Source organism: Macaca mulatta, chromosome 12 (genome assembly GCF_049350105.2).
Source record: "Macaca mulatta isolate MMU2019108-1 chromosome 12, T2T-MMU8v2.0, whole genome shotgun sequence".
Classification (NCBI taxonomy): domain Eukaryota; kingdom Metazoa; phylum Chordata; class Mammalia; order Primates; family Cercopithecidae; genus Macaca; species Macaca mulatta.
In genome coordinates, this window is record NC_133417.1 from 82,290,761 (window position 1) to 82,303,638 (window position 12,878).

The 12,878-nt window shown below is 38.5% G+C and overlaps 1 protein-coding gene and 1 long non-coding RNA gene across 5 annotated transcripts in view; one reads left to right on the plus strand and one right to left on the minus strand.

Moving 5' to 3' along the window:
- LOC106992636 (uncharacterized) overlaps positions 1-11,447 on the minus strand; it is a 53,361-nt gene extending 41,914 nt beyond the window's left edge. Inside the window, exon 1 of the long non-coding RNA XR_013402054.1 lies at positions 11,330-11,447. This is a non-coding gene — a long non-coding RNA (uncharacterized LOC106992636). The remainder of the gene's footprint in view (positions 1-11,329) is intronic.
- A 50-nt stretch (positions 11,448-11,497) lies between these two features.
- Positions 11,498-12,878, plus strand: part of AGPS (alkylglycerone phosphate synthase) — a 160,850-nt gene continuing 159,469 nt past the window's right edge. For 2 of the 4 annotated variants that reach the window (XM_077957233.1, XM_015110421.3), the window contains exon 1: positions 11,498-11,811. Coding sequence is in view for 1 of the 4 variants with exons in the window: in XM_015110421.3 (XP_014965907.2) it covers positions 11,546-11,811 (266 nt within the window). In the remaining 3 variants the exon portion in view is untranslated. Of the gene's footprint in view, positions 12,295-12,878 lie in introns of all 4 variants that reach the window. The other 2 variants (XM_077957232.1, XM_028830873.2) reach the window with 2 other exon arrangements.

Here is a 12,878-nt window from a genome sequence, read left to right on the forward strand (position 1 = left end):
GATATTGCTTCTTTCACTAGCAGATTGAGGGATGCAGTGGGAACACTGCATGGATGATTAACAGGTCATTTTAAACATTTGATTCAAAGTAGCTTTCATGCTTTTTCAGGCTTCAGGATTATTATTGCTTGTGGTAGGAGGTGGTGCCATGGTTCAGTTAGACTAAAGAGAAAACTTATTTGACTGTTAAAAAAATAAGGATGGGATGACCATTAGAGGTATGTGTACTCCTAATACACTCACAGTAGCTTTCTTACAGCATAAGTTAAGCAGTGGGGAGCAAAGTCAGCTTCCCCTTTCAGAAAAGAAAATAATGGGAAATGGTGAATAGAGGGAGAGCTAAGGGCCACTTGGGAGGATTAAGCAGGCAGGATACTCTCTCTGTAAATTCCGCTGAATAGAGAATAGGGAGTCCTAAGGGAGTCTATAGTCCTGAAGTAGTCAAAGGCAGAATTAGTCAGAGATGATTATAAGCCCCTGAAGACCACTGACTTTTGCCACATTCTCAGTCCCAACTTTCTCTGGGGCTCTGGGGAATCTTAGTGCATGCAGGGACTTGGTTCATCTCTTTGCCCCAGAAGAATACTTCTAGTCAATGGAAAAAAAAAAAAACAATTACTATCATATCTGAATTAAGATAGAAAAGACTTGCCTTTGAGAATACCACTTGCTTTTGGGTGCTTGGTAGTTATTGTCTACAAAGGATAAAGGTGGTCAGATGAAGATAACTAAGAAACTTGGAGATATGAAAAGGCTAAGTGCTAGGATTTATGAATAAACAATATCCAAACTATGCTGTCCATAGCATTAAAAAAATCATCCTGGGAACAACCCACCCAGAACATCTTTTAACTATTTACTACTGATCTAACTGCAATGATAAAAATAACTTTGTGACCCTAAAATGGAAGTGAATCAGATCTTACAAAGTAACTTTAATCATGTTATATCACAAAAGTCACACTAAATTCAGCTATCCCATTTATAGGAATTATGTTTGTGTTCATATCTGGGTTGGATTTGGAAATTTGATTTTGAAGTGTAGGAATGACTTTCACTATGTGATTGCTTATGACTTTCAAAATGTGATTATATGAAATTGAAATATATATATTTCATACATATCAATATATGAAATTATTCCTTAAATATTTTTTGCAACTCTTTAAAATTAATAGTGGCATTACATATTACTTCTGGCAATTGGCTGTCTAGAGCTTCCTCAGTGCATGTTTTAGCAGATGTTTTTAGAAATATTTTAGAGCTGCAGTTCTCAAGATGTCATCTGGAAACCCCTGTGGGTCCTTGAGACCCTTTCAGTGGGTCAGCAAGGTCAAAACTATTTTCATAATAAGACTAAAACGTTATTTGTCTTTTTCACTCTCATGCTTTCATGAGCATAGAGTGGAGTTTTCCAGAGGTTACACAGCATGTGATATCTCAAAAGATGGAATTCAGAAGCAGATATGAGAACCCAGCTGTCTTCTACTAAGTCAGAAGCCAGGCATCAAAGATATTTATGAAAATGTAAAGGAATATCATTCTTCTCATTTTTTTTCTGAAAAATATGGTTATTTTAAATAAAATATGCTATTATAATATGCATTGGTTTATCATTATTTCTAAGTAAACTGATAAATCAAGACTTTAAATATTTTTCAATTTTAATTTCTAATATAGTTGGATAGATATAAACAGAAGCTCTTTGTGGGCCGTGGTGGTCTCAATTTTTTTTGTTTTTTTGCAACAGGGTCTTGCTCTGTTGCCGTGGCTGGAGTGCAGTGGTGTGATCATGGCTTACTGCAGCCCCTACCTCCTACCTCACTACCTCAGCCTCTCAAGTAGCTGGAACCACAGGCAGGCTCTACCACGACTGGCTAATTTCTTAATTTTTTGTAGAGATGGGGGTCTCCCTATGTTGCCCAGGCTGATCTCAAACTCGCAGATTCAAGTGATCCTCCCACCTCAGCCTCTCAAAGTGTTGGGGTTATAGGTGTGAGTCACCACACCTGGCTAGGTATCAATTTTTAATATTATAAAGGGATCCTAGAGACTAAAAAGTTTAAGAATTGCTGCTTTAGAGGTGTTTTATTGTTGTCGTTGTTGTTTTGTTTTTGAGATAAGGTCTCACTCTGTTGCCCAGGCTGGAGTGCAGTTGTGTGATAATGGCTCACTGCAGCCTGGACCTCCCAGGACTAAGCAATCTTCCTGCCTCAAACCCCGCACCCACCCCTAGTAGCTGGGACTACAGGCACGCGCCATTACCCCTGGCTAACTTTCTATATTTTCTGTAGAGGTGTGGTTTCATCATGTTGCTCAGGCTGGTCTTGAACTCCTGGGCTCGAGCCATCAGTGTAGTTCAGCCTCCCAAAGTGCTTGGATTACAGGTGTGAGCCACTGCACCCCGCGCGCTTTAGATTATTGATATTGGTAAATATAAAATCTTGATTATATATATATTTTCCAATAAAAATAAATATTTTAAAGTGATTTTTGACTTGGGTTCCCAAAATACTTGTGCATCTATCATTTTGCAATAAATCTGAGATGTAGGCAAGTCACAAATTATTCCTACTTAAAATATGAAAAAAATCAAGAAATCAAGAATTTTAGATTGCATACTAAGTTAGCAGAAGGGAAATTATACATAAGGTACTTTCAACTCTCTCCCAACTATTTGGCTAATTTTAAAAGTCGCTTTCTTTTTCCCTGTATACTTTAGTGCAATTGTGACATCCAGGAGCACAGTGAATGGCATTGTGACACAACATGGAACTACCTGCAGCCACTTTCACATTAAACATCTTCACCTCCTGAGCTAACTCACTGCTCTTTACTGCAAAAGACAGCTAACCATAGTTCAATGCTTTCCTGTCATTCAAACACTGTAATCTTCTTTTTGTAGTTGTTTAGGTCTTCATCTTTTCTCAGTACAACTTTTTACAATGGCCAACAGGTTCTCAGGTATACCCAACAGACTGACTTCCACTTGGGAGAAAATTCCAAAGTAGTGATCTCTTCAGGCTTGTCATGCTAATTCCCTGCTCAAGAGCTTATAAAAGCTCCCACCAGCAAAAGTTTTTACTCTTTTGCTAAGTTTTCAATGCTCCCACAGTTGGTCTCACCTTACCCATTTATCTTTATTTCTCTTCCCTCTACCAATAATTAATTTTTTCCAGGAAGACTGTCTTCCTTATACCAGCTTCACTTCCCCTTCCATAATTGCACTTAGAATTTATATTTTTGCTCATTAATCCTTAATGCTTCTGAGAAACAAGCCCAGAGATCAAGACAACACACTTGGCCATGGTAGAGCCAATATTCAAACCTAGGTCTGTGTAGCACTGAAGCCACTGCTCTTAGCCATTATACCAACTATATTACTAATTTGGTTACATTAAAATGGGCTCAATGACCCACGACTGTATGCTCAAATTGGTGAAAACATCTAAATGCTGTTTACAAGAGACACATCTAAAATATATGCATACAAAAAGATTAAAAGTTAAAGGATGGAATCATACACACACTCACAAAGCTGGTGTAGTTAAACTTTAAAACAAAAACCATTATCAGAAACAAAGAGGGACACTTGATAATTATAAGAGGTTCAGTTTGCCAGAAAAATATAATAATTTTGATATATCTACAACATAGCTTCAAAATAGAGAAAATAAAAATTAGCAGACCTACAAGGAAAAATGAATAAATCCATAATAGTGGAATATTTCATCAGTAACTGATAGAATAAGTAGATAAAATACCTACGATTTAAAATATTTAAACAATACAATCAGCAAATTTGAACAAGCATTATACGGAACCCTATACTCCCAAACAAGAAAGAATATTTATTCTTTTTAAATACAAAAGTGAACTATTTATAAGTGAATAATAGTGAAAATACAGTTATCAAAACTTGAAGGAATAAAGTGAATTGCTTAGAGAGAAATTTATACCCCTTAGAGATATAGTCTGTAAAAAAAAACCTGCCAGAATGGTGGCATGCACCTGTAATTCCAGCTACTCAGGAAGCTGGGGTGGGAAGATTATCTGAACCCAGGAGTTCCAGGTTACAGTGACCTATGATCATGCCACTGCCCTCCAGTGACAGAGTGACCTTGTTTCAAAAAAAAAAAAAAAAGTAAAGAAAAAACAAACAGTATATATAGAAAATCCTAATAGCATTATGTTATTTAATCTATGAATAAAAACCTTCCCATAAAGAAAACTCTAGGTTCAGATTGTTTCTTTGGTGAATTCTACCAAACATTTAAGGAAGAAATAATGATCAATCTTATACAAACTCTTCTTGACACTAGAAAACAAAGGAGTACTCATTAGCTTGTTTCATGAGGTCAGCAAAACCTGACATGAATATTAGAGAAAGAAAAATTTCTTTTAAATTACTTTTAAATATGCTTTTAATATACTTTAAATTATATACTTTTAAATATAAATATACTTTTAAATATAAATACAAAAATCCCTAAACAACATTTTAGTATACTGTATTTAGTAATATATAAAAAGGCCAATACCTCATGACCAGGTTGGGTTTATGCCAGGATTACAAGGTTGCCTTAATAGCAGAAGGCCAATCCTTATAATTTACCTTACCAACAGAATAAAAGAGAAAAATCATATGATTATCTCAACAGATACAGAAGCCACCCCTGTCACCAGCCCACGCTTCTTTTTTTTTTTTTTGAGACACAGTCTTGCTCTGTCACCCAGGCTGGAGTACAATAGCACAGTCTCAGCTCACTGCAACCTCTGCCTCCCGGGTTCAAGTGATTCTCCTGCCTCAGCCTCCTGAGTAGCTGGGATTACAGGTGTGTGCCACCATGCCTGGCTAACTTTTGTATTTTTAGTAGAGATGGGGTTTCGCCATATTGGCAAGGCTGGTCTTGAACTCCTGGCCTCAAGTTATCTGTCTGCCTCCGCCTCCCAAACTGCTGAGATTACAAGCGTGAGCCACCCAGCCCGGCAAGAAAAAACATTTGCTAAAATTCAATATCCATTCATGATAAAAACTGTTGGCAAACCACGATCAAAAATGGAGTTCCTTAATCTGCTAAAAGGTTTATTAAAAAAGCAAAACATCAGAACCCTACTACAAACAATGGTGAACGTGGAGAGATTTCCCTTGGAAATCAGGAACATCATAAGGTTGCCATTATCTAAACTTCTATTCAACAATGCACTGGAGGTCCCAGCCAGCTGGGTAAGGCAAGAAAAAGCACACGATATAACAATTGAAATGGAAGGAATCAACTGTCATTATTCACAAATGATGCAATTCTATGTAAAAGATCTAGAAGAATATATAATAGTTAAGATAGCGTGATATTCATATAAAGTTGATACATAAACCAATGGAACAGAATGGAGAGCCCAGCAATAGATCAGTGCTTATATGGACACTTGATCGATGACAAAGGTGGCAATGTCAAACAACATCTTTTCAACAAGTGGTGCTGAGACAACCCCCCATACCAATGTGGGGTAAAAAAATCTTGACTTCTATTCCATAAACACCAAAATCAATTCCAGGTGAACTATAGATATAAATATGAAAGGCAAATCAATATAGATATGAAAGTAAAAACAGCCCTATAAAAATAAGGCTTCTAGAAGATAATACAGGAGAATTACCTTCACTACCTCAAAGCAGGAAAATATATCTTAAACAGAACACAAAAAATGTTAAATAAAGGAAAAGGCTGGTAAATTTGATCACAATGAAAGTTACATCTTTTGCTCTTCAAACATCACTATTAGGCAAATAAAAAGGCAAATCACATAATGAAGTTAGAAATTTGCAATACAACTATCTGAAAAAGGCTCATATCTGAAATATATGAATAATTCTTACAAATCAATACGATGATTAAAGGTAACCAACTGAAAGATGAATAAGAGTCTAGAACAGTAGTTTCAAAAATAATGACATCCAAATAGTCAACAAATGCATAAAAAGGTGCTTGATCTCACTAGTAATCACGGAACTGCAAATTAAAACCACAATAAGATAAGAGTACACATCTATCAGAGTGACTGAAAATAACTAGATTGGCAATAACATATTAGAGCAATGGGAACTTTCATATACTACTGGGGTAGTAAATTTTGTAATATCTCTTTGGAAAACGGATTGGTGCTTCATTATCTGTTACAGTTAAGCACAGTTAAACATATGTATACTTTCTGACCTAGGAATTCCACTCTTAGATGGATACTCAACAGAAATTCATATGCCTATCCACCTAAAGACATCTACAACAATGTGCATAGCAACCCCTATCCATAGCAGTATGAAACTGGAAACACTTCGAACATCCATTAATTGTTGAAAAGATAAACTCTGATATATGGATTCAACAGAATACTATACAGCAAAGAAAATAAATGCACAACTACAACAATATTATTGAAACTCATAAAGATAATGTTGAATGAAAGAAACCAGACACAAAAGAACATATCATAAGCCTCTATTTATATAAATGCAAAAAACAGGAGCAGGTAAAGGATGCATGCTTAGTTGGTAAAACCATAAAAAACAAACAAGGAAGTGCTTATCATACAACTAGGACAATGGTTACCTTTGGTGGGCAGGGAGAGTGCATAAAGCGATTGGGAGAGAGCATAAGGGGGACTTCTGGATTCTGTAATGTTCTACTTCCTGACCTAGATGGTAAATTAAGGGTACTTGATTTGTGATAATTTATGCTTTGGTTCACTTTTCTCTGTGTTATGTTTCACAAAAAAAGGGTATAAAAATCCAAGAATTCCTATATTTAGGGATCACTCAGAAGTTCTGAAGACAAGTAATAAAAATCAGAGCAATAAAGAAATTTGGTGCATGATTCTAGGAGTTAATCTATCCTATTTAGCCTTATTTTGTGCCTCAAGTTAGATGTCATGAATGCAAATAAATCCACTCCACTTAAAATTACAGGTCATACATTTACTGCTTGTTTCTGTGCATGTGGTCTGCTTCCAATTAAGAGCCAAGTTATCAAGAGCCAAGTGTCCCAGGACTCAGAAAGAACAGGTTTGTTGAGATGGCCTACCTAAAAGTGATATTCACTGAGGTTTTAATTTTTGTGGGAATCACAAGAATCTCGATGGCCTTGGCTTCATGTGAAATATCTGTTCCTCTGGTAGCATGAATTCAGGATATCCTGCTTGGGTTCTATTTTTGTACGGAGAGGTGGTAGGAAACTCTTCGTCAAGGTCACCTTCATACTTATTCCCACCAATAGTATTACATAATTTTTTTCCCACTTACAGACTGACTCCTAACTAGCCTGATTACACCATGTAAATGAGAAATTGGCTTAAATACTTTTGCATCTCATAGCACCTAGTAATGAATGCTTTTACTGTCTATGTTTTCATTATTGTACACATATTTAAAATACATATAATATATATAATCAGTAGTTTTTCTACTAGTACAATTTTGGTTTACATTAAGCTTTTTATCACCCAGAAGAAAGCTTTTTGTTACTCTGTTAATATCTGCAAAATTTATACATTTTGCCTTCTGAGAATTGGCAAGAAGCATATCTATATCTCAATTTAGACAAGGAAGCAGTTAACTACATTTACATTTAAAGTATTTTAGTAGTGTCAGATTGAGCACTCCAGGGAGTCAGGTAAAAATTAACAGATCCTTCCGAGCTTGACTTGATAGTGCTTGAACAATTTCTTAAGATCTGGAGATCTAGCACAAAAATCAAGTCCTCCTCATTGTCTGATTTTTCTCAGAACCATTAAATAGTTCTTTTACGTTAGTCAAATAACTCTTAGAATGTCTTAACTTTTTTACAGAGCCTGTGTTACAAAGGAGGTGGTGAATCAGAAAGGAGGTAACTGCATAGGCTTGGAAACCTTATGGAAACCCTTTTTCTTACCATTCCCAAGACTTATCTTTGATTTGCACATTACATAGAAAGATACTTATTTCTGATGGTTAGATCAGCAAGCTGGCTTATAAAAGCCTATCTAATCCATAATGTACCGGAAATGGTATTATTTTGACCACCTAATCATTTATAGCATTTTTTTTTTCTGAAAAAAATACATTTACAGCCCTAGGTCAGTATGCAAGGGACAAATACTTCTTGCATATTTTTCTTCTCCATACCCCAGTGTGAGTTATAACAGTAGTAGGCGAAAGGTAAGGTTGATATCTCCAGGCACCAATAACTTAAACTCTGCAACTGTGCTATCAAATATAGTCACCATGAGTCATATAAAGCCATTTAAGTTTAAATTAATTAATTAAAATTAAAAATTCAGTTTCTCAGTTTTCCTAGCCACATTTCAAGTGCTCACAGTCATATATGACTAGCAGTGACAGTACAGATACAGAACATTCCCATCATCTTGGAAAGTGCTCTTCTATGAGGTAACTTTGTACATTAAGTATTAGTTAGGCATTTTCTTTCCCTCCCTCCCTCTCTCCCTCCCTTCCTTCGTTCCTTCCTTTCTTCCTTCCTTTTTCTTTTCTTTTTTTTTTTTTTTGACAGGGTCTCACTCTGTTGCTCAGGATGGAGTGCAGTGGCACAGTCTCAGCTCACTGAAACCTCTGTTAGCTAGGCATTTTCAAATGGGGGAAAAGAGGAAAATAGTTCCTATGGGGAGTCTGGCTCAGTGTCTCTCCCCAAATTCAAAGTGATGAGTCATTTATAAATTAAGTATAAGTCTCAGATTCTTACATGGGATATGAACTCTGCCTTCATGGAGTTTATGGCCTACTAGAAGAAACAGACATGAGTAAATGAAAAGTTAATTAACATATAAAGGCAGTATATGATAAATAATAAGCAAGAGGATAAATTCTCAGGGAAAGAATAGATTTAAGAGACACAGAGGATAATGTACTGTTGATGTACTTAATATAAAAGGCAAAAGAAGAAAAGGCTGAAAATAACCCTGAGGTTGATGGAACAGGATGACAGTGGCACCTTGGTGGAGTACAGGGAAGCATAAAAGGGAGGGGAAAATGAGCTCAGTTTCTACCCCATTCAAGGAACACATGGAGAATCAGGGGATTACATTCTTGCAAAAACAAAAAATGACCTACTGTATCAAAGGCTACAGGACATCTCAATTCAATAACTGGTAGGTCTAGACAGCTGTTATTGTATTTCTCTGTAACAACATCAGTGACATCTGAGACTGGATTCTAAAGATAAAGGAGGAGGTAAAACATGAGGAAATGGAGGTAATGCCTAGATGAACTGAGGAGCTAGTATGCGGGAATAATTCTTGGCTCATTAATTATTGGATTGTGCCACCTTCATCTATCTGTTCTGGAGACTGCTTTATCAGGTCAGAGGAGATGAGTGTGGCTTTCTTCAGATTGTGCAAGACAAAAAGAACATCATTAGAATTATGTACATGACATTGGAAGGCAAAGTGGGTTTTAAAGTTTTTAAATAAGAGACAACTCCTCTAATTGACAATGAAATCAAGTAAAGGAAAGGAAGCTAGTATTTTTCTTCTGTTATCAAATATGTAGGAGCATATAGCCACTTTTCTGAGCATCAGCTGAATATTGGAAATGTCAATCAGGTACAACTTCCTTGTTGTGAGGGTAGGCAACAAAGTACGCAAAAGCCAGAAACTAGTGGCTTGCATGCTTTGATATTTAATTACACAAGATCAACTAAAGATTCTCTTTTTTCAAATATAAATACCTAGGAAAGTGCTATATGTGTTTCATGTTCTTGCACCTCATGAATGAGGTCCTGATAGCTGTGGTGGCAATCTCTGAAATTCTCCCCAGAACTCAATCCTTAAGAACCAGGAGTACAGTTTATAACTAAAGTGAAAATTTATTTTATAAAGTTCAATTTCAGAATCTATAAAATAAAAAACAAAAACCCCAAGCCTATATAAGTAATTTTAACATACAAAGTTAATGTCCCCAAACTCTAATGGTGGAATAAGGACAATAACATGAAGTATACGGTATTTGAGATAAAATATAGCTATTTAAGAAAAGCTTCTTACTCTCCTTGAGACTTCATCTATAAAACAAGGATAATAAAACATGTCATTGTGTTGCTGCAAAGATTGATTAAAGAGATACGTATATGATGCCTAGGTTATGGCCATTTTTTATATTTACCAAATTCATAATTCTTTCTTGTTTCTACAACTGTACTAAATTATTTTAATAGCTGCAAAAGTATTTTACCATATTGACTATTTAACCATTTCTCTGTTGCTAAACATTTAGACTATTTTCAACGGTTTGGCATCTCTTGGTATATGAATTTTAGAGGACATTAGGACCTCCTGCAAAGGCCAGGTAACATATATTTTGGGGTTTGTGGGACCACATAAGGTCTCTGTTGCATATTCTTTTAAAAAATTTCTTGTTTTCTTTTAACAACCCTTCTCAAATACAAAAACCATTAGCATGAAGGCTGTGTAAAAACAGGTCACAGGCTAGAGCTGGCCCTCCAACAACAATTTGCTTAGCCCTTAATTGATAGTTTTTAACCAGTCTGAGCCTCTTTGGAAGTTCACTGTAAAGGCATAATCTCAATTTTAGAAGCTGGCGACACCCTAGAGAGCACTTGTTAGTCTCTAGTCTCACGGATGTGGTGTTCTTCATATTTCATTGCCAATATTTTTCTTGTTAGGAAAGCCTGACGTGAAAGTGGCGACACGATGGAGAATGACAATGGCCAGTGTATGTGCGTTTTTGTCTAATTCTTATGCAAGACACTGGCTGAAAAATAGGTGAGGAGCACTTTTCACGTGCTATCTTCCAGAAATGAATTCAATCTGTAAATAACTGAGATGTCTTAACAGCTCTTGGGTAATTTTTATCTGTACCAATAAGAAACTTTGTCTCTGTTAGAGAGTTAGGAAGGGATTAGGATCCAGTAATGAATGAAAACAGAACTTAAGTTGCAACTCACTTTCTGTACTTACTTGTGATCTAGCATTAAAACAGTGCCAGGCACGAAATAGGTGGTGAGAAATAAGAAAATGATAAAGTTATTTGCTCTAATGGTTAGAGGCAATGATGGTCAGCTTTGAGTTACTTTGGTGACCCCGCAGGGAGGAAGAGCACAGGTGGAACATTAGACTCTCTTTCAGGAAAAGGATGCCGCTGGATCCATCAGGTCCAGTAGCACTGCTCACTTCTCGTGCTGCAAGGGATCTGCCCTCGAAAGCCCCCAGGCCACACCCAAGGACACCACCCAGGGTTCTAGGACATCTCGAGGGCAGACGTAGTTTGGCTCTTGGTCCAGCTGGCCCAGGCTGAGCTAACCTGGAGTCAGCTCGAACTCACCTGCTTGGCAGGTGCGCGCTTCCCAAGGCGTGACCAGGGAGCGCCGGCGCGGTGGGTGGGGGCAGAGAACGTGAAGCTCCAGGCGCATGGCACCCGCCGCCAAGTCGCCGCGGTGGCTGCCGGGATGCGCCGCAGCGAATGGTCGCGCCGGGCGCCGCTATGAGTGACCTTTCACCCGCGCCCAGCGGTTCCGGGCGGCGGCACAAGGCGGTAGCCATGGCGGAGGCGGTGGCTGCAGCGGGTGGGACGGGCTCGGGCGCGGGCGCGGGCGCGAGCGCGAGCTACGGGTCTGCAGTGGACCGCGACCGGGACCCGGACCGCCCCGGGCGGAGGCTACGGGTTCTCTCCGGCCATCTGCTGGGCCGGCCCCGGGAGGCTCTGAGTACCAATGAGTGCAAAGCGCGGAGAGCCGCGTCGGCGGCCACGGCGGCGCCCACGGCCACTCCCGCTGCGCAGGAGTCGGGCACCATCCCAAAGAAACGGTGAGTAGCGGGGTGTGGAAGGAGTTAGCGGCGAGGGACCAGGCCGGGCCTGCGCTGAAGGAGTGCAGGCGAGGTGGGAAAGGAAGTGAAACGGGTGGGCGGAAGGCATCCCGGTCCCTGAAAGTAGGGACCCACCTCTCTTTCGAGAGAGTAAACTAGACCCTGGATTCTGTCAGGAAGGGGGCGGGATGGGATGGTGGATTTTGGTCACTATGTGAGGGAAACAGATTTGAAGAACTCTAATTGGAGGAGGATTTAAAGGTTCCTTTTTCCTGAGCTTTTAGTGCCGGGAATTCATTCTTTATCTTGAAGTAATAGTTTGGGTGCTGAGGTCTTGGAATGGGTAGCAGAGGTTCTATTTTGCTCCGAGGAGATTTAAGTTTGTACTAGATGATGGATCATAGGGATCTTTCTAATTCGCGAAAGGCTGCTGTGGGGAAACTGATGGTGCCCTGGAAAAAGGTGCTGACTGGTATCTGTGGGGTAAGTTCCGCTTGCTTAGCAGCAAGATGTGTTGACTTTGAGGGAGGAAACCGATGAATGGTAAGAAACCATAAACTGCAAACACTAGCTAGTGGTTTAAGGTGTGGTGGTATAGCTACTGAGCTGTGTGTAACCAGAAGCTAAATGACAAGGGTCTACCGATGAGGGATGTTTGTAAGAGATCTTGACTTTAGATTTTTTTGGAGAAATCTTCTTTTTTTTTTTTTTTTGTATTTTTAGTAGAGACAGGGTTTCACCGTGTTAGCCAGGATGGTCTCGATCTCCTTAATCTCTGATGAAAACTATTAGGAGAAGCTATTTTCTGACGTGTGGCTTTGTCGCCGTGGATAAACCGAGAGTGAAAAAAATATGTAGCTAATGTTTAAAGTGTACTTTTAAGTGTGCCAAAGGTTGTGCTAAATCTTTGTTTCTTCCCATGCTATGAGGTATGCGCGGTTTTCTCCCATTTTACAGATGAATACATTAAAGTTAAGTCTGCTGGAGGCTTAGCAGATAGCTGTGTGACAGATTAGAATTCGAAAGCACATCAAATTGACTTAATGGCCAAGTTCCTAAGCTATACT